We start from the raw sequence: 21,932 nt of genomic DNA on the forward strand, positions 1-21,932 counted from the left end.
AACATGAATCCCCACCTCAACCACTACTGTACAGTCCCTTTAACATGGAAATGGATGTCAGGAACTGACATCCATATACAATTACGTCCTCCATCAAATTACTTTGGGGCTTCAAGATAGGTAAAATAATTGTTTTGTTTGAAACAAAAACGAGTGAAGAAAGAAAGCAAATGAAAAGCAAGAACCTTTAATCAGTTTTATGGTAGCCGACCTCATAGGGTGGATGATTAAGAACACTTTCACTTTCATTTACATGTATTTGCTCAAATCAGCATGTATAGTTCGATGTCAGTGTGTATGCATATTATGTACGCACAAGACTTTTGAATGATATACAATTTAATTATGTATCGGGGTTATAATCTTTAAGCACAGCTTCTTCTTGGGTTCCCACCGTCAAGTTCAACTCTTCTTGCATTTTTTAAACCTTACTTTGTATATGATTATGTATTCTTTTTTGTGTGTGTTTTTACTGTACTCCTGATAGATGGTGAATAAATCTAATTGAATTGAACTGATTTGAATGGAATATTTAAATTTATAATAATTATGTTTGGTATGTATATGTATACATACAATGATTGTATTAGGCCATGGGGTGAAGCTGAAAAAGAGGCTTAGAAAATGGGTTTCGTTCCAGCAACACTGGCACTACTTTCTGAATGCGGAAATGTGATGTTTTGTACATCCTAAATATACAGTAAAAAGTTCTCCTCGAAATATCCTGCAGTTTTCGCGAAAATCCATATTTTATAAACTACGACCAGCAGCCCAATACACATATCGTAATGAGGCTGCGGATTGTAGCATTTAGGATCATGACAGGGTAGTATCGCGGACAAACGTCAACCTTAAATCGAACAAAAAAATTTCAATTTGAAGACTTACAAGTAAGGTTGAAGTATTGACAACAGGGTTCGTGCAAGGTTTGGTTCTACAAATAGTCATTTTCTGTTCGAATTGATGACTTAATATGACTAGGTCGAGAGGAATCTGGGAGAGCTACGCTGAATTGACGGTCAGCGCAGGCGCACATATCACTGCGCACAAATTTCGAATCCATTGACTGGATATGATATCTATGTGCGCATGCGCTGGCCGTCAATTCAGTGTAGCTCTCCCAGTTTCCTCTCGACCGAGTCACATTTAGTCATCAATTTGAACAGAAAGGAACTATTTGCAGAAGCAAACCTTGCACGAACTCTGTTATCAATACTTGAAATTTATTAATAAGTCTTCAAATTGAAGATTTTTCCCGATTTTAAGTTGATATTTGTCCGCAATACAATATCCGTCATAATCCTGTATGCTACAGTTCACAGCCCCATGACGCTATGCGTATGGGGCTGCTGGCCGCAGTTATGCGTATGGGGCTGCTCGCCGCAGTATAGTTCCCATAGTGTTTCTAAGCTGAAATACATATACACATTTGTAAAGCACTGCTTTTAGCCATATACCTAGAAAAAAAAAATGAAGTTTTGGTTTAATAGTTGCATTATATCTCATGTTTCAGCTTTTCCTGATGCTGGCTATGCAAAGGAGGACAAGAACAAGGTGGTTCGAGACCATAATGAGAGAGAGCACTGACTGACTGTCAGAGGTCAAGGCAAATGCCTTATATTCTGTTCAAAGACATGTTATTAATCAAATGACTAATCATTCAAGGCAACAAAAAAAAAAATTAAGAGCGTTTGTTTGTGTGTGTGTCCGCTTGAATGTGGGAGAATCTTATTGTACACACACACACACACCGTCACATGCACACACACATACACACACACATAGTTATGAAGATACCCAAGTGTATTACAATATTATTCTACATGCCTTGGCCATTTATCACATCAGCATCATAAAAAAAGATTATCATAAACATGAACACACACAATGATATAATACATGTATTGATCAGTGCATTACACATACACAGGTGCATAAAAACGCTGACATATTATATACACTCACACGCACACATACTAACTCATTTACACACACGAGACATTACTATTAAACAGATCATATTGTTTATCAGTAAACATGTTTTTATTTTCTTCTTCTTCTTCTTCTTCTTAAGAAGCTTTAATATATTTAGATCACATAGCAATCACGTTGTTCATGAAATATTACAGTACTTTAGAAAATTTAATCTTCATAAAATTTCCTGAAGTTTTCATTGCTATCATTAGGTTGGCGGGACACTACCTCCTTTCATGTAAGATACAACTGTAGCTCAAAATGATAATCAGTCAAATTTTCCAGTTTTAATAAATTTCCTGGAACATTCCATGGTCCAAATATCCTTGAAAGGGTGTAAAGGTTTTGAAGAATGCCAATATATAAAATAAAGGCAATATTATAGTTTACCCATTCATGAGTGAAAACTGTTGGATTCTGTATTGGAGGCAATGTGTACCTGAAAATCTTGGAGAGAATAAAACAGGTTTGGCATTAAAAATTATGATAATATTGCAATTAACTTCCAATATCAGAGGATCTGTGCAAACCTGACTCAACTTATGCACAATTTTCATTTGGCTGGTATTAGTTTTAGCAAACTGATTTTGTACTCACACCTACATTGTACTGACCTTTCTACATGAACATTCTGTTTCAGTATTAATAATAGTTACATATCTTTTTCCCCCAGAGTGGAAAAAACAAATTTTAATCATAGTCATTCAGTTTTATGAAAAAAACCACACTTAGGAAAACATCTTTGTTCTTAGAATAATTCAACCCTAATCAAATCATAATAGTGGGCAGAAATGTTTGCTAAAGGGCGAACAATCACATACTGAGGCAAGGAGTCAAAACATGTTGCATAAACATTGGCATTCAAAATACAGGAAGCAATCTGTATAACAAAGACATTTTATCATGCACAACTTTGGTAAGATGTCAATTCTTGAACATTAATCACATTGACCAAAGCATTTGTGCATATACAGTACATTCTGTTGTTTCTGAACTTTGCACTGAAGTTCTTTGTGTATGTGTGTGAATGTTTCAGTGGTGGATATATATTGCTCCATTTTATCAAGGACAACTTTAACTATATAGTAACATGACAATGTTTTCATTCTTCAATATCAATCATATTGACCTATTTCCCTTGGCAAGTAATGAGCAGGTTGACTCTGTTGCAAATGATGCATTTTACAGGCAACACAGCTGAACCTAAAGAGCTTCCAGAAGAAAATCTTGATCTTGATGTGAGCGTCTTAGGGGAGGAAACAGATGCTCCTGCTGACGGACCAGGCTCCTCCTTCAGCTTTCGTTTCCTAGCGAGATTCAGGCGTTTGCTATCTATAAACCTCTTGTAGCACGTTTCATGGAATCCTATTTAATACAATGGAGAAATGAACAGCAATTATTAGCCATTGGATTTTGTTAGGGGGAAAAAAAGGCTAAACGCTAGGGGGAGGGGTTGAACGTTACACTCAATATATCATTAAATGTACGGTAGACTATTGACTGCCAATATTTGAATCTTGTAATTACCAATAGGCCCTAGTACTATGCCAGGTAATCATTAACACTTCATGATCATTGTCATCATCAACTACTTCAACTTGTACTTGCAGTGCAATTACTGATTTTAAATTACATCTACAGCTTTCAGCACCTGATCACATGCAATATCAATTATCATAATTATGAATACAACTGCCTTATCATCATTAATACTAGTAATCCTTGGCCTTTCACTATCACCACCACCCACTGCTTTATAATTTGGTTCAACATAATGGTAATCATATGTTTTAGGGAGTTTAATTGTTGAAATTATGTTATTGTCATTGTTGGTTTTTTAAACCTATTTATATCAAATATTAATAAGTTAATTTAATGAGATGCTAAATGTGTGTTTTGAGGGGGGATTCGCCAATTTCGGGGTGAGAGAGACAGGATGGATTTTTAATATTAATACTCCATGGCCATGATTATGAAAATATAAATTTACATGCACTTTAGACCTTTTTCAATCCAGTCCTGTGTGTCAAGATTTTTACAAAACAATATCACCGATCAGCTACATCAACCTAACCTGGGCTGTACATAGAACAACATGTATCAGTTCATCTAGGCTACATCATAACGGCGCTATGCCATGCCAAGGTTAAATTCAAGATAATTTATCTAAAATGTAACAGACACGCTATCAAACGGCTAAGCTACTGCATTAGCATCCATTATAACATACATAAGCAACGTTCATAACATAGCTAACGTTGTACTTGTAGTTGTACTACCGTGCGTAGTCATCATGCATGGTCATTAACATTACCCACATTATATAGAGACTGCACTGCAGTGTCGACTGCTACGACTGTATGCTCGTAAACTAACCTGTAAATTATCCTATGTAGGTTGCAGTCAGTCCCCCTGAGCAGCTGAGTCACTTCGTTCTGGTCTGCGATTCCACGGTCTCCCCCACTCAATTTGATCCACTCTTTGGCACACAAAATAGGTTTCGTCTATCTTAGGTTTGTCATAGCCGTGAAATTTCCAAACTTCATCGATGTTGCATGCATAATTACGCATCTTAAAAGTTTCGGCAGAGCAGACGACGTAGACGCGTTGACAGGCTCACAGGGGGCGGCCATTTTGACTCGTAAACAAAAATTCTCGATTCGGATTGGAGAACATACATCACATGATCGTTCGCGAATGAATATCGTACACGGCAAAGTGTACATATTCAGCTCCTCAGTGACAAAAAAGTTCACTGTTTCCCCCTAAATTACCAAAATACTGCAGGAGGGTTTGTGTCGAACTTTTTCCTGTAGCCTTTTTGGTTATTTGTTTACACGTAGCTGTGGAGACATTTTAGTGCCGCAGTTGTCGGAACGAAACAAGCGAAAAAACCAGCTCACCCCATGGCCTATATATTACATATAGGAGATCTATATGTTATGTATACAAGTACATGTGTGTTGGTGTGTGTGTGTGCAATTCACATATTCATTCATGAACGTGCGTACATAGCCTGTGTGTGTGTGTGTGTGTGTGTATTGTGGATTGTGTTTAGGAACTTTTAGTCGTCATCAAGTAGTTTTAGGCCCCCCCCCCCCCTTCCCCATATAGGCTTGACTATTATATCGGCATAATCGTATAAATGATATCTCAAAGAAGCACAGTATCAATAGCCACTATTGATAACAAATCCAGGTTTCGTTGCCTGAAAGCAGAATTCAACGTCTACATGGTCTAAAAATTGCGCTACATATTTTCTCAGCATGGAGTAGGCATGCGAAACTCGATATAAGTGCACGTCTTTCACGCACACAAACACACAAACACACACACACACGCACACGCCTGCTGAGCGGTCGACGAAGGGAGCTTAAAATAGCGCGGCACTCCTGCCAGAGAATGCAATATTACTCACAATCGCGTCTCGTCGTTCCTCATGCTGCTTGCAAGGGAAACATCCGCCATTTCACAACATGTCAACAATCGCAACTCACGCATATGATATTCCCCGTTTACAATTGGTGGCATAAACTAATCTACGCCTCCGTTGAAATAATCCTCAGTCACAACAAGTTCACATGTGATATCATTCTCTCACAAATTTTATTTCATCATGATTATGTGATTATTGACATTTTCCTTTCACCGAACGAAATGCATTCTGACGTTCTGATAGAAGGTAGAAAAGGTAATTCTGCAAACATACAGAGTGAATAATGTTAATCAACCATTGAAACATTCAAGGAAAGACATGTCTTTGGAATAGTGCAAGCGTCTAAATATTCACGATGTGTTTACAATCATCCGTGTATGACATGGAAACATTTTGTGCGTTCATTGTATACGACATCATTTTGACTAGTCTTCAAATGCAGTCATCTATTGAACATAATTATCATGTGTCCTGCTGACGACGATATGTGTATGTAACGTAGATACTCACCCCGCGACCAGCGATGCTCCTGCTGTGAATAGAAGACCTCCCGCACATAGCTGAAGAGCTTCCGCGGTAGACTGGCGAGGAACGACATTGTCCGTCTTACGATGCCGTTGTGGTGTCGCAGCGAATGACTGTTGTTATTGGAATCCGCATCGTCGCTTTCCCCCGTCTTCAGATCCCGGTTCTCCTCCCTTCCGCGTCTTCCATCATTCCCGACACTCTCCTCCACCCCATCCCCCCTGCCTCCGACGCTCTTTCTCGGTTTGTCTTTCGGTGGTTCCGTCCTCTCGCCTCCGTCCTTCCCGACGGCCTGGTACGCTACTTCTGACCGCGGCATGATGCTACTGGTAGCGAAAGCGCGGATGATGTAACGGATGACGTAATATTTCCCCTGATGGCTCCTCTCCACAGAATCTCCCTCCGTCTCAGCTTAATAATTCTCCTCAAAGGGGGATGGGGGGGGGGGTGGTCAGATGGTGATGGTATAGACAAGATCGAGCACAAAGGAGGCCCACCAATACTGATGCCTTCCGTCTCTCTTTCCTCCTGCCTTCCTCCTTACGTCTCCTCCTATGCGCCGTTATACACGAAGGCACGAATCCTGTAAGTGCATGATGCAGATTGGACGCACACATTAAGAAAATCATGACACATCCGTGGCGCACTCGACAATGCAGGGCGGCACTGTGTCTATTCCAACACAGACGGTGAAGGAATAGGCAGAGAAAGGGAGAGAGCGCTATATAGAAACTAACCCGCATGTCTAGCGTGAGCCATAAATGTTCAACACGTGAACCTCGCTTTATTGATACTAAACATCGGCTTAAAAAAAAAACAGAAAAAAAAGACATAAGGTCATGGTTCTACATCGATGAATATTTCAATAAATTGCCAGGATACGGATATAAAAATCCATGGTTCCGTGGCGAGGGCAATGTTAGTTGGAAGTATAAGAATCAATTCTAAATGTTCTTTTTATGATAATACACTTGTGATATATGTGACGAGATAATCATAAATGGCAACAAGCATAATAAAAAAAAAACAGAAATGAAATACTCAATCTAACGGATAGTTGTGACGATAATGGAAAAAAATAACGATAGATAATGATTATAGGTGCAGTGACAATCAAGCTAAAGATGGACCCCCTATGAAAAAAGATAATTGTTATGTTGAGACATTTCCATAGATTTTGCAACCTTTACAATAAGAAATAAATAAGATCCTCCAAAATGAAAAGATAAATCTGAAAACGTGGTGCAACACAATATATTCAACATTCAACCCCCTAATCATAAATCTTTTACTGACATCACTTTATGATAATGTATCGCAGTCTTAACCACTGTGCAAAGAAAAGGTGACGATGGAATAATGAAGCATGAAGGTATTTGAGTATTTATTATAAACATCATAATGACACATCACACGATGTGATAATCATTAGAACATTCGGAACCATCATGACCATTTGATATCATTTACCACAAAAAAAGAGCAAAACATAATCTGCAATAGAATATGTCTTTTGTAAAATAGACATCATATCAAGTGTTCGATTATGAAGTCGATTCAACAGTTCATTTCACCTAAAAAAAAAAAAAAAAATCAAAATAGGGGTATCGCCTTCCGGAACCTTTTCTAAAATCAATAACAAACAAAAACATCAACAAAACAATATCGATAACAACAACTACAACGACAACAACAAAGCTCTGTATGACTGACGAAATCTTTAACTCACTTTCAATGTACAGCAGTGGCACTAACTTTAGTCTTAACGCGGTACGTCAGGTGCGAATGTGTCTTCTAGAGTATCTCTCTCCATACACATTAATAAGCTGTAGCTTGTCAGCATATCCCGGAGTTGACAGCCCCTAACTGACATGCCGACGCATATCACAACTTACACTATGACACTTAATTTGAACTCTACGCTGTATGTTTGTATATGGGGCTTGGGTATGCACGTGAAAATGACACACAGGTAATGATAAACGGACATTATGTCATCACATAATGTGTATTAATATGGCGGAGAGATTATAGAGCCTATACTGATAAAAATAGATGTACATGATTACCCCACCCTAAACGAGCGAGAGTGGATGGGGGGAAAATGCGATCATGATTGAATGAATTCAGTGCAGATATCCATACGTAAAAGAAAGGTTGGACACAAATTACCCGGTCGTAACGTTTACGTACTGTGGTACAAGAGCACTAATTCATTCGGAAATATGATAGCATTGCATCAAGAGAAATGGGTTTTTTTTTCTCTGTAACTCTACATAAGTAATTGCAATTTCGATCCCTCTGGTGTGGTGAGTGTGAGTAATCTAAAATGTATATAGAACAACGACTTCGTTCTATGGAAAGTAACTTGAGAGGCGGGAAGATTCCCTTTGTGGTCGATACCACTCCTTCTAAATTTGTCATTTTAATAGCCTATTAAAGTTGGAATTCGACGTCATAGACTTCGGCTGACATCAACTTAAAGACTTCGCGTAAAGACTTAAGAACAATACGTAGGGTATTGGTAATGAATTTCAATGGCTAAGATCAAATCATTAAGCAGCACGCTCCTGTTGTCTTCTACGTGGGCCTCTCTTGTCCAATAACACAATTACTTTGAACATTAGTTTCACATGCATATATGTATATATATATATTCCTGTAATGCATTATATTTTTTTCTCCTTTCTCCTTGAACTTGTATCAACAAAACCGTGCTATTGGAAATGAAATCTCAGTTGAATTGAATTGAATTGAATTGAATTGAATTGAATTGAATTGAATTAAATTGAATTGAATTGTTTTTCTGTTTTGTGGACACTTGCCCTGGATAAATTGCGATGTCCCCGCAACACAAATAATATGTATCATTGATTGTATTATCCGCCTTGTTCATCGGAGATGTAGTTTCTTAGTTTGCCAAATCCATATCGATTTGTCCCCACCACTCCCTCGAAATATGTATTAATATACGTAATGCTATTTGCTTATCATTTCTCCTATACTGTGCGATATAACTATGCGACTTTTCTTTTTCGGGCGGATAAAGGGTCAAAGATATAAGAATATCATCGTTGATAGCGCCTGTAATCAATGTGAAGGAATTCAGTAGAAGAAATAGACAATATTATATTATTTGGGCATGGTCCGAATCCTCCTCGCCTATGTTATATTGCATATTTTTGAGTTGCATGGAACAGATTAATGAACGAGTTTATGCGTGTGCAGCAACAATCACTGATGATAAACAAAATAATGCCCGGTTTTGGTTTTGTTTTCGTAACTTCTGCTCGTCTGTTCCTGGTATATATAGGAGGCACTAGGGAAATTATACGACACCTATACATCATGTAGATGCCAGTCACCTAGTATTTTGGAACAATAATCGCATGATGTACAGCGATTTTTTTTTTTTTAAATCATGTTATACCTTAATCAAAATTACATTCATTAAACATTGTACTGAATATGAAGATGTCCGTCGTTAATTGTCCGCACCTGTTCTAGGTCCTTCCCCATTTTCAGAGGTTTTTACTTTACATTGTATTCGAATTTTCTGATGATAAAAAAGTGCACTTACAACATTAAGTAATGAACGTACAGTGGATGTCGCTCTACTACATGGGCTGGCCTAATCCATTATCATATTATGTCGTAATGAATATTATGGCTATTCTTGTGCTGCCCACTTTAATCTCCACTTTCCCGATGCTTTGTAAATAAAGGTCGATGACCCTTTGGAAAATAAGATAAAGAGCCTGAAAGGAGACTTGTTGCTCCTCCGAACTTTATCCGTCTGAACAGAAAGCTACCTGTAGCCAGGGAGGTCCCACCTCCCTGTTGTAGCTCCATGGGGGCTTCCATGCACCTCCCTGGTCTGAACAACGCTAATCACATTAAGTTTATAAAGGAGAGGAAATTGGAATGCTCTTACCTGAGGTAATGGTCCTGTCACCGTTGTTCTCCCGTCTTCAAATGCCGTGTGGTGATTCGAGGTGCAGAGTGACTTCCACGTTAAAATGAATCACATGAATTTTGTGCACCAGTCCTTTGCACTATATCCATTAGACACGTCTGACAGTTTAAGGGTGATTATTTTTGCTTTATCCGCTTTTGTTCTGTCCTAATACACCCTACACCACAATGCGTCAGCCCATCGAGTCAGAGGATATACATCAAAGCATGACGCCTTGCAATATAGTATGTCATATCTTATCACCGTATATATCACATAGCCACGCGAAAGTCAACAGTCGTTGCTGCACCGAAGCTGGTCTGCACGGCTGTTTCTGACTTCAATCAGGAAGAAATAGGGTAATTTTGATATTTTTCTTCTGCGCGTTTCCTCCTGCATGCATTCCAGTATTCCAAGGAACAACACAATCAAACAACGCTTGGCTTGCACCAACACGCATGTGAGCGGAACCTACACGAGTGTAACTGATAATAGGCGTACAAAGGGTATTTTGATTTCATACGTCAAATGATTATACATTACATTCGGAAACCCCCGTTTTTCTTCATATGACGTGTCGGCGTATTTCCACATGGTATGCGGAATTTTACAAGCAAACAGAACGCTATTATACGCTCTGAATACAAAAAAGGTCAACGCTGTTACGAAACAGACAACAAAGGGGGAATTTTAAGAAGTCTTTTGAATAACATGTTTCTTCTGAGTACGGGCGCTCTATTTCCAGGTAGACTTATTAGGTGGAGTGATATCAAAGTAACGTAATGCTGTAAGTTTATTAAACACTAACATGACATTTTAGGTTTTTGTTTTGGAATTCTCACGTTTTCATCAAACAGTGGCATTGTCAGTTCAGTTCAGTTCAACTTATTTTCGTATTTCTCAATGAAACATAAATGAAGTGTAACAAAATATAATGATACATAATGTCCAGCTTGGATATGCAAGAAAAAAAAAACACTAATATAAAACATAGCAGTCGATGTGTCAGTTTCAATCAAAGTGAAAGAATTTTATTATGGAGGAATACGATGAAACCTACTTAAAAGCAAGCTTGTTGAGAGTAGGTCCCAACAGAAGCCCAATGTGAAGAGCAGGATAAGGAGTATGGGTACAGCATGACCAAACTAAGGGCGAAAAAGACCATTAATACTCGGGGTACAGAAGATTCTTCTCAATTAATCAAATGAGAACAAATAACCACATGCTGCGCACAAACTGCGATTGCTATGATAGCAGTATGGACAGAGGTGTAATAATGTGATTGCAACATGATTTTTTTTTTTCATCACGGCTCTCATCGAAAATACAGGAGAAGTGTTGAAAAATGAAAGACACGTACCAACAAGTAGCTCTGAACTACCAGTCAGCTGCAATAAGGCTAGAAAAGAAAGAAGGAGAAACAATGACAGCATGTGTCGCGACCCAAAGTCTGGGAACAGACTAGTAGGCTGGAATTCGGGAGTGCAAGCAACTACAGCTCAAGTTTGTTCGCATGGCAACAACCGAGCAGTACAGCAGAACCTTCATAAGCGTAATAGGAAAGAATGTGAGTGCGCTAGTGTGGTGTAACCATTCAATTAAAGTGCTGTCTGAGTTTACACTTAAAGAAAGGTGATGATAAACAGCTTGTGACTACTGTTGGGAGATCATTCCAGTATTAAAGCATTTCGGGACTGTCTGCATGGTCAACCACGAATGCAAATTAGATGAGAGGGTGAAATCATCATCGGCTAACAACTTACTACCATGTTTGTACACAAAAATCATTACTTGGCATATGAAAATCTTGCCTTTGATAGATCATTTACGAAGTACAACTCCATCCCCAAGTGACCATCAATTTTTGATTAATACAACAAAAATATAATGCAAATAATTCAAGTTTATTTTAGTTAAAAAGAGAGTAATTTTGTGAAGATATATTCTACATGGGCTATTCGAGAATGCAGGCTCACCTGGTGAAGAACTTTTCTTCAGTTATGATGGACAACTGGCAATATATATGTCTGCCTTGAATATACCGCCCCAATTATTGATATGCACGTATATACAGTGAAATTGGTGGGCAAATCGGAGTTACATATCAAGAGTCACTGCACCAAGAATTAGACCTCAGCTATTCATACAACGTTTTACATGATAACATTCCAATTATTTTGTCCCCTTTGTTCCCATTATATGAAAATAATTACTTGCTACAAAACATATATATATACATATATATATACATATATATATATATATATATATATATATATATATATATATATATATAACTTTAACGATGGATTACGGCGCATTTGTATAAAAGTGTCCACATATCAATACATTATGAATATGAATTATATATATATGAATTATCTCATGTGAACTTGTTTCTGGCACTAAAGAAAATGTAAGAGCCTTACTGCGCGATTCCTCGCCTTGTTCAAGCTGACTTGAATGAGTTGAGTGAGACTAACAGAATGGCACAATTTACATCAAAATCTGTCTTAAGGGAATTGTAGAGTTTGGGTTTAGATGGGGATCGAGGTTTAAACTTTTTGCGAGATAACTGGAAGCCACATATTCCACGATTGTAAGAGGAATCAAAAGTTTATTTGATGAAAATCGGTTTTGAAATGGCTGAGATATATGCAAAACAAAGTGGGCCTAATAAAAGGTGAGTCCCATCCTTTATACTGGATTTTGTTTTACTTTTTTGTTTGTGTTTTTTCATATCTCAGTCATTTCAAAACCGATTTTCATCAAGTAAACTTTTAATTCCTCTTAGAATCGCATGCTCTTTAATATTTCATACACGTGGTTTCTAATTATCTCGTAAAAAGTTGAAACCTGGATCCCCATCTAAACCAAAACTACCATCCCATTAAATGAGAAATACTATGATACATTTCATGCGCCATTGCGCCATAAAAACAGAAACAGATGAAAATGAAATACAAGAAGTATGTCGTGCGTTCTCACTAAGCATACAGTGATACTGGTTGCAACCGCATAATACGATATTCAGCTGAAGTGGTAACGATCAATTATAACTAACAACTCTCCCACTGGTCTGTGTTTAAAGCTCATTGAAATCAGCAAACTTCAGTGCATAATTTAGCAACCTATAGGCCTAGCCTCTTTCTATAAAATTTTATCATTGTTATGTTTGCTATTGCAACACTTTAAAATTGATACAAATGATATAATTTTTTGTTTATTCTCTGTTTGATTTCATATTAATATTCAGTAAAGATGTTATACGTGATTAAGTTCATTTAAAACTTGCCAGGCGATGAAAACATCGCCTAGTCTAATTTGCATATGGGCTAAAACTAACATCCTTTCTTTCATAAAAGCATATTACAGTTTCAGATTTCATTACTGTCTATCTTTATTTCCGATTTTGATGAACCATCTTCCCATGATTACATTATGCCTACAACCAATTTGAAACTTGAGTGGAATTCCTCTTTAAAGGGTGTTTACAGGTTTGGAATTGTGAGGACTCTTCATGCATATCTTTTTATGTGTGTGATACAGAGAAACAAATTATAGTAGATAGAAAAAGGGATGATTCTAGAGGCAAGGTTCAGACCCCATCAGCACCCAGCTCCCCCGCCCCCCCCCCCCCCCCCCGCGGGGGGGGGGGGGGGGCGGGGGAGCTGTCACAAGCTGTGTAAGCGAACCGTTTGTTGATGGGTGGGATAAACATTTTACGAAATACAGATATTGATTCATATGGGTTAGTGATAAGTTGTGGATAATAACTCATGGTATTAATTAAGATGCACATTTTTACAAGGAAAATATCCATTGGCATCCCGTTTTTGCTGCCCTGGGAAGTCATCGTGTGCGCTTCGTTCATGTTTTGACGTAGAGTCTGGTCACTGAACAAGATTTCGAGTATTTCATCCTGATCTCATCCTGATCTGAAGGGGGGGGGGGGGTGAAGGGGTAATGGACACGGAGCAATTTCCTTGTAAAACCCTTATTCAAAGACATGATTATCAGCATTGTGAAACGTGTTAAACGTTTCAATTTTTTCCCCATTGGTCTCCCAGGTCGAGAAGCTAGAATCCCTATAGAGTCTTTCTCTCACTTCTCTCCCACGGGTTCTCTATATCAATCTTTCTTTCTTATCTATCTCCGTTCCTGTCGGCTCTCCCTCCATCTCTCTCTCTCTCTCTCCCTGTATCCTCCGATGACGCAGTCGAGTCCCGCCTACCACTGCATAATGTCGCCTGTAGTCGTTTCCATGGTCCCCCATGCATGCTGCATGCATCAATCCACGAACCCGTGCATCACAATCGGGTTGAGTCAAGTCGCCTAACCATGCCCACTTCCCATCTCCCTACTGTAGTCCCAAGTGTGAAGTCACGGCTTCTAGATAATATGGCCTATGTCGAACACGAAAAGGAACATTTACTGTCCATTGGTACTTAAGCAATCATCGAAAGTACTTTTTTTTTTCTCTCGCCGTCTCAGAAGAGCTTATAGCATAAAGCAATTTCAGTACCACGAGCGCTGAACTCATTTCACAATGGCTGTAACGAACAAATTCTATACCATTGTATTTCGTCATCCTTTACTCTTTGGTTCTACTTATTACCGAGTCGTTTCTACTGTCATCACTGCGACACTCGTTTTGAATGATTTTCATCTCCAAAAACGCGGAGTCTGTCTCTTGAATACTGTATCATGGTCTTTATCTCTGCATATTATCATAAACGACAACTATAGTAAGTTCGAAGAATAGCAAAATCTTACTCTCAAATTAATAGTCTATGAGCTTTTCCCTTCCTATAATAACTTCGAGCTATTGTCCCTCCTTTTTAACCCACTTATGTCTTCATAATTTAGTTTATTTACTTAGAAAAGATGTGTTATCAAGTGTGGTTAGTGTGAAAGGTTAAAAAGGCGCAGTCATCAAAACCACTGGTAATATCAGTCAGATTCAGTTTTCTGTTTGTTTCTTTGTTTGTTTGTTTGTTTGCTCGCTAGCTTTTAACCCAGATACTCTGAATTTGCATGGATAGATGTTAACCACTACTATCCAACTAATATTCCAAGACATGGACACGCACTAATGCTACAAAATGGATATTTTCCTTGTAAAAATGTGCATCTTAATTAATACCATGAGTTATTATCCACAACTTATCACTAACCCATATGAATCAATATCTGTATTTCGTAAAATGTTTATCCCACCCATCAACAAACGGTTCGCTTACACAGCTTGTGACATTAATCGCTTTCACATCAGAAATGACTCATCAAATAAAGGTCATTTTCTGGAAAGGGATATATCAACTTTTCAATAATACAAACCAGTGCATAGCAGTGTTACGAGACCGGATGTTCTTCGCACCCTCTGTGGTTATGGGTGAAATGAATCTGTTATAATATGACATCAATATGAGCAGTCTTGGAAAAAATGTCAGAGCACTGGATTACCATGCTTTCACTCATATTACCTAGAGATGTTCTTTTTCTTTGTTGCATTTGGACTCTAGAGCAACCAGACAGATAGCTTATTATGCTTCTATACTTTCATTTCTTAATGATTCAAATCTCCAGGCAGCGGATATCACGATATGTTATACATATTGTTATGCGCATACAAATATAATTTGTACAGAATTAATGTGATGTATGTATTTTGCTTTTAAGACGGAAAATCGATATGGAAAGACATGATGTGATCACTTATCAATACAATATTCAATGATGAACAACCATTTGTTACACTTCTGCCTTATAGGTGATGTTTTGTTTTGCTTCGCCTACTGCACTGAATTTTCGGCACATTTCCTGCGCGTCGTTTTGCAGAAAGATAATGGCCATAATATTACTGCAAAACGGAATCTACATGGAAACCTTGTGTACTGTGATTTTCACACAAAGACTTATTTCAGAATTATGCATTAGGCCTATCTATCAATTGCTTGTTAATTATCAAGAATTACCATTTTACTGTTTCAAATCAGAGGTGACGCGGTATTGATAATAGATGATTTGGGCGCCATGATTTGCAAACTGTATAGCCGGAAACTGGGATAACTTTGAAGGGTCGTCTTGTTGCCTATACGATATATGAATATAATCGAAAATGAATTAATGTAAAATTTGTTGTTATAGGCCAGTTTTCAATTTGTTGACAAATTTGTCGCATTATATATATATATATATATATATATATATATATATATATATACACATATATATATATACATATATATATATATATATATATGTTTTTCTTTGACCGTGACCAAAGTCAAAGCTGAGTCAAACATGAATCAGGAAAACCACCGGAAGTCGGGAAACTTATCAAGCCGAGTTTCTGAAGAGTTGGACATATTGTGGTCGAGATCCCACGTGGTGCTTGCGGTAATACCTTCCGCGTTTGTGCGGTTGCCATATCAACGGATTCATTATGGCGTCACAGTCGGGGAGGATGTTGATGGTGTCCCATGACGTCACATCTTATTCTTTCGGTCATGGAGATCATATATATTGACATACTGTACAAGCAGCATTCCGTTTTCAGTGGTAGTATTATCATTGTATAGTCACCACGTGAAGCGAGCTTGTTTTGTTCTCACTTCTCACTCTCCACCTTGGACCAATTTTTATTTTTCTCTCTCCCTCTTTAAATAGAATTTTGATGATTCCCCGTCCTTGGTTTCAATAACTTTCTGCGTCATTCTGAAAGAAGCTGATTCACACATAAAAACTAGTTGTTTCTAGAAGTTCATGAAAAACGCGAACTTTATTATTCAGCAGTAGTATAGCTGGGCAATATAGGGTATATAAAATAGACGAGGCTGTACTACGTGGTTCAGTCGTAGTGGCAGAGAATGACAACAGCAGTAGGTCTACTGTAGTAGTATCAGTGTTAATTGTAGAAGTGGTAGTAATAGTATCATTGTCATTAGCTTTAGTATGCTTTAGTAGAAATAACCCTGGTGATTGTATATAGTACTTGTGGCAGTAACTGCAGTAGTAGTACAATAAATGTCCATAATGATGAAGCAATAGTGCTTGTTCATCTCATTTTTGTAATCATAATGTTTCCAACTTCGTTAGGTGGTCAGTAATAGCAGAAGGAGTAGTGGTAGTATTATTGTAGAAGTAGGAATAGTAGCAGTAGTAATAGTGGTAGTCGTGGTAGCAGGTAGTTTGATATCTACTATCAAGTTTACCAGTACTTAACTACGCGGACCAAAATGTAAAATTTACATTTTGGTTCGCATACATCATACTAATACAGATTATGTTGAATAAGTTGTAGCGACTAATTACCACCAATGTTGACTGCGAATAATTGAAAAAGAACGAAACACTGAATTGTTCAAACACCATGCAATCGACAGATTGACGAGCTAACCATCCACGCGGGCATGCAAGCATGGCGGAGAACATGCAACTGGGAAAGGGGGAAGGCAGAGATTGCTTTCTACGGGCGTCGAGCGCAATTGCTTGCTCCAAGATTAGCAAACAAGCCATGTTGAATATGAATTAGTGTGTGCCTATTACTGAATCCATGCGATACTTCCAAGGCATAGAAAAGAATAATTAATTCAAAAAGAAGCAAAATTTTCTTTAACACCTTGCATTAGTAATTCGACATCATTATGCGTTGATTAATAGCTTGTATGCAAGACATTCGATTTGAGCAGGGTTAAAATGGCGGGAAATTACTGACCAGGTGGGGCTCGTCGTCTGCTTCTAGCTCCCCTGGTTGAACGCCTTTTGAGCGTTTTCACTCTGGGATATACATGAGGTTTCTTTCGGCTCTTTCGACTTGTTCGAACAGGCGTTAAACCTGGTAGACAAAATTACATACACTTCGGATTAGCAGAAATGAAAATAGAGTTCCTGGAAATAAAAAAAAAAAAATCTCTTTATTCCTTTTAGGATAGACTTCCCCTTCGAATTGCGCCATTTGGCTAATGGTGACACGACATTTGCTCCCGTGACAATTGCTCCGGTCTTATTTTCTCCAAGGACTTAGGGTTAGGGTTAGGGTTAGGGCTGTGATATGGTTTTAGGTTTAGTTTGATATGAGTATTAGGATTGATAGGGTTATGTTTGTGGGTACAGAAGTTATGTTTGGCTTAGCGTGCAGATATCTTATGGGAGCAATTGCCGCAGGAAGAAATGTCGTGTAACCTTGCTTGATATCATCATCGCCTTTTTTTTTCAGGCAAGTTCACATATGTTATTTTGTTGCTCCAGTTAAAATCTCGGTTTTGGATACAGAAGAGCGCGTTATAGTTTGGGTTTCTCTCTGATTCTGACGTCAATACTCAAAATATCTGACTACAGAGGGGTGAAAAGTAGAACGATTCGGTCCGTGAGTGTTTGTTTAAATGCTTGAAAAAAAAAATGGAAGGATTTATAAGAGCCCAATACAGATGTCTTTCCGTTGTCCTACATTACTTTTCTCCCCGTATCAATTGACATTAGGCGATATCAAGTGACTAGCTTGTCACTCTTAAGTACTTAATCAGCACATCCAGCAACAGTGCATCCTCACTATTCAGTGTAGAATGACGCATCCAATTGAGGGACTCGGAAACAGAAAAAAAAAAAGTTGTAGAAAGAAACGAGGCACAATAACAACAATGACAAGTACTTCTCAGCGGAATGATAAACTAGAGTCGGAAAAGCCATGTCTTTTGGTATGCAACAACTTAGAAATAAAGTCGCCCGGCAATATTGTCATCTCGCTTTCTTGTCGCTTCCGTAATTTGATTGACTTTTCATCGCCAGAAGGACGGTCGCTCACGTACTCTCCAAAGTTTAAGAAAAGAAACTTAAATCGGCGTGTTTCCTTTGAAGGCCAGGGAGAATTTTTACAAACTGATAAAGAAAAGGGATTCTCTTAAAAACATGGCTGAAATTCGTTTTGGTCACTCGAATTTTCAAATGTAGTCGTGACAATGTTAACTAGTAATGTTAAAACATTATCATGACAAAAAAAAAAAAAAAAAACATATTGAAGACATTGAAGACTTTGGTGGCCAGAAAAGTACCGATGACGACAAGGGTACAAATAAATTGAACTGCTACCAATATGGTCTCCTTTATTTAAGAAAAAAGAGTCAAGAGGAGTACTGCTAAAATCTCACACGAGCAGATGATATAGATTTAGTTGAGAGTTTAAATAAGGTGTCACTGCACATCGTGAAAGGGAGAGAGAAACGAAACGGTTGTTGTTGTGGATCCAAAGGATAGAAGTTCGTGTGAATTTCTTTACAGATGATAGATACTTTATTTTCAAATAAAGTCTTGAGGAAAAGAATGATAGGTGCGAGCCGTGAAGGTGAGAGTCGAGAAGGTCTGATATGAGATGAGATGGCGATGGCAACACGGAGCAAGCGGGATGATGCCAAACTTACCAATTAAGGGCGTGGCAGCAAAGCTCTGCATCTTCTGTGCAGGCGTCTCGTAATCTGACGTCAGACTACACGTTTCTAAGGTAGATACCTCGGGCAGGTCGTAGATATGCCTGACAGGCTTTCTTCGACTTGTGAAGAACTTTGTTTGCATCCTACTCAAGAGAGACCTTTTCGGCGATGAAGACTTAGATGCCTTGTTTCTACTCAGAAGTGACTTACCGGTTGCTCTGCTGGTGGAGGCCTTGACCGTTTTCTTCAGCTTTCCTTTGAGTTTAGATTGTTTGTTTTCTTTGTTCAGTTTCTCGACGCGTTCTTTCTCCAGACGCTCCTGCTCTGCTCTCTCTGCTTCCTCTCGCTCCAACTCCTCCATCAGCTCCTGTTCACACTTGTCGTCCAGGTTGACGATGGACTCCGACAGGCTCACCAGGGAATGTACACTGGGCCTTCGTCGCATCTTGGGCTTTGACGCCAAGCGCGCCATGTTGCTGACAGTACTGGAACCCGACAGATTCATGGTTCCGTCGCGCTTGCGGAATGCCTTCTGCGAGGGAGCAAAGTTGCGTCCTAGAGTCTGTGAGCCGCTGAAGACTCTTGAGTCGCAGTGTCCATTGCTGCTGGGACAGCGCCTCTCCGAATCGTGCGTGTCAGCAAGAGATGGCGGCAAGGGCTGCGGGACCACAGAGGGCATCACGCTGATCCCACGGACCGTATGAGCAAAGGAAACGTTATTGTGCCTGGCCTTTTGGCCGTTGAGCTGACCATTGACATGGAGGTTGGCGTGGCCGTTCTGATGGCGATGCGACTGCAATCTGGTCTTGTCGATATGGTTGCCATGCGTAAGAATCTCGACTTCATCAGCATCTTGGTTCCTGGGCATCCTCCGACTATCTCGAGGAGTGGATGTCGTGATGGACGATGAGAAACCTACTCCACGCTTCCTCGGAGAGGTTCGAGGAGGGTTGACGGCATCCCGGAGGAGAAAGGGGTGTGGCTCCTCGTATTCCTCTCCTGGTGCCTCTGTGATAGAGGGCATGGCAGCGGGCGTGAATGTGCGCGCTTGGGACCGTTCTGCTTTAAGTCGCTTAACCTGATTGACAATAAGAGAATGATACATAACATTTTAACTACGGTTAGTATTTTCAAACTGGATAAGGATAACAAGGTGTAACTAGCTGGTGCACTTGACAGACACGATATCATGTCAACCAAAATAGAGACAGTAAATTAATCTAATAAACATCTTATATACTCTTCTTTCAGTTGTCTCCTTTTGTTAATCACCGTACACTGATGGCAATGTTCTGATTATGTAATGTTAATGAACATGAATATCATTTATTTTCTTACTCAAAACGATGATGATAATGATGGTGATGGTGATGGTGATAATGTGATGCTGAGGAGATAGCATCCAAAACTCAACTTAGATCAAACACGAGATTAGAATACTTCACCTCCTCTTCCAACAAGGATGCCTTCAGTTCTGCCTTCTCCGCCCTGTCCTCAGCGGTCTTCAGCATATCTTCGTGCACCTTCACGGGAATCAGATCCAGCCTGGTGGGGGCAAGAATGAAAGAAGAGGAAGGGTGAAGGAAAGAGGAGTATAATATGGGGGAAAGATTTGGAAGAGGAAGAGAAAGAGGACGGAAGAGGGTTGTGACGAAAATGGAGAAAACATTTCATAAAGGGAAATGAGAAGTAGAAGGGAGAAGGGAGAGTGGATAGCACGGAAAGGAGGAAGAAAGAGGAAGGGGCAGAAAGGAAGGGAGGAGGTGGTTGAAATAAAAGAGCAAAGTACCACGCAGTTGCCATGCTACGCAGCACTGACAATACCTATACTTGCCCTATCACTGCTAGGACTGGATTTATGGGGAACATTTAGAAATCAGCCTCGGGTGTCCCAAGGCCTTCCTCTGTTACTTGCCTCCTTTACTGCTGCGTTTTCACGGTCGTAGGGGTGGATACATCTCATTAAAATCTGTAGTCGTGATGACAGGTTCGATTCCCTTTTCTTTGATGAGGATCTCAGAAACCACATGGTCATTCGCTCCAAATCGCAGATGCGACGGATAGGGTCATCTGAATCGGAGCCGGGGCTCAAAACATTATTTCCGAATACATCGGATCACCTAATTTGTCAGTATCGACACATTTTGATTCTAGTTTAGTAATGATTATTAAGATAATGATAACAGCCATTATCATAATAAAATACCAATAGTTATTTTGATTGGAAAATATTGACAATGACAATCATGATAATGAAAATGATAGTTGGGCGCACTGTGGTATAGGTTGCAAGACTTTTAACGGAGATCCCGAGTACGAATCCCGTCAAGTAGTGCCTACATTCCTGGCCATGATGTTTTCACCCACCATTTACGTCCCTCTCGACCCAGGTGTAAATGGGTGCCTAGCAAAGCAAGGGTCATAATAATGGCAATACCCTGTGGTGGAGCAATGGCAACACACAAGAGCTAGGCTACCCTGGATAAAGAAGACCATGTATTATTACATAATGATTAAAAACAAGTAAAACAAAATATCTGTGTAGAAAATAATGTGCTGTAACCGCGATATAATATGTAGGTAAAACTGCTTATGCGCATGTTTAGGATCTTTC

At 39.0% G+C, this 21,932-nt stretch overlaps 1 protein-coding gene across 1 annotated transcript in view; it reads right to left on the minus strand.

Moving 5' to 3' along the window:
* The window catches only part of LOC140228821 (uncharacterized), a 57,146-nt gene that overhangs the window by 16,310 nt on the left and 18,904 nt on the right, over positions 1-21,932 (minus strand). Inside the window, exons 5-7 of the mRNA XM_072309094.1 lie at positions 20,764-20,863; positions 19,310-20,396; positions 17,611-17,730 (exon numbers count right to left, since the gene is read on the minus strand). Of these exons, the coding sequence (XP_072165195.1) occupies positions 17,611-17,730; positions 19,310-20,396; positions 20,764-20,863 (1,307 nt within the window). The remainder of the gene's footprint in view (positions 1-17,610; positions 17,731-19,309; positions 20,397-20,763; positions 20,864-21,932) is intronic.

This window comes from Diadema setosum, chromosome 5 (assembly GCF_964275005.1).
Source record: "Diadema setosum chromosome 5, eeDiaSeto1, whole genome shotgun sequence".
In the NCBI taxonomy this organism is placed as follows: Eukaryota; Metazoa; Echinodermata; class Echinoidea; order Diadematoida; family Diadematidae; genus Diadema; species Diadema setosum.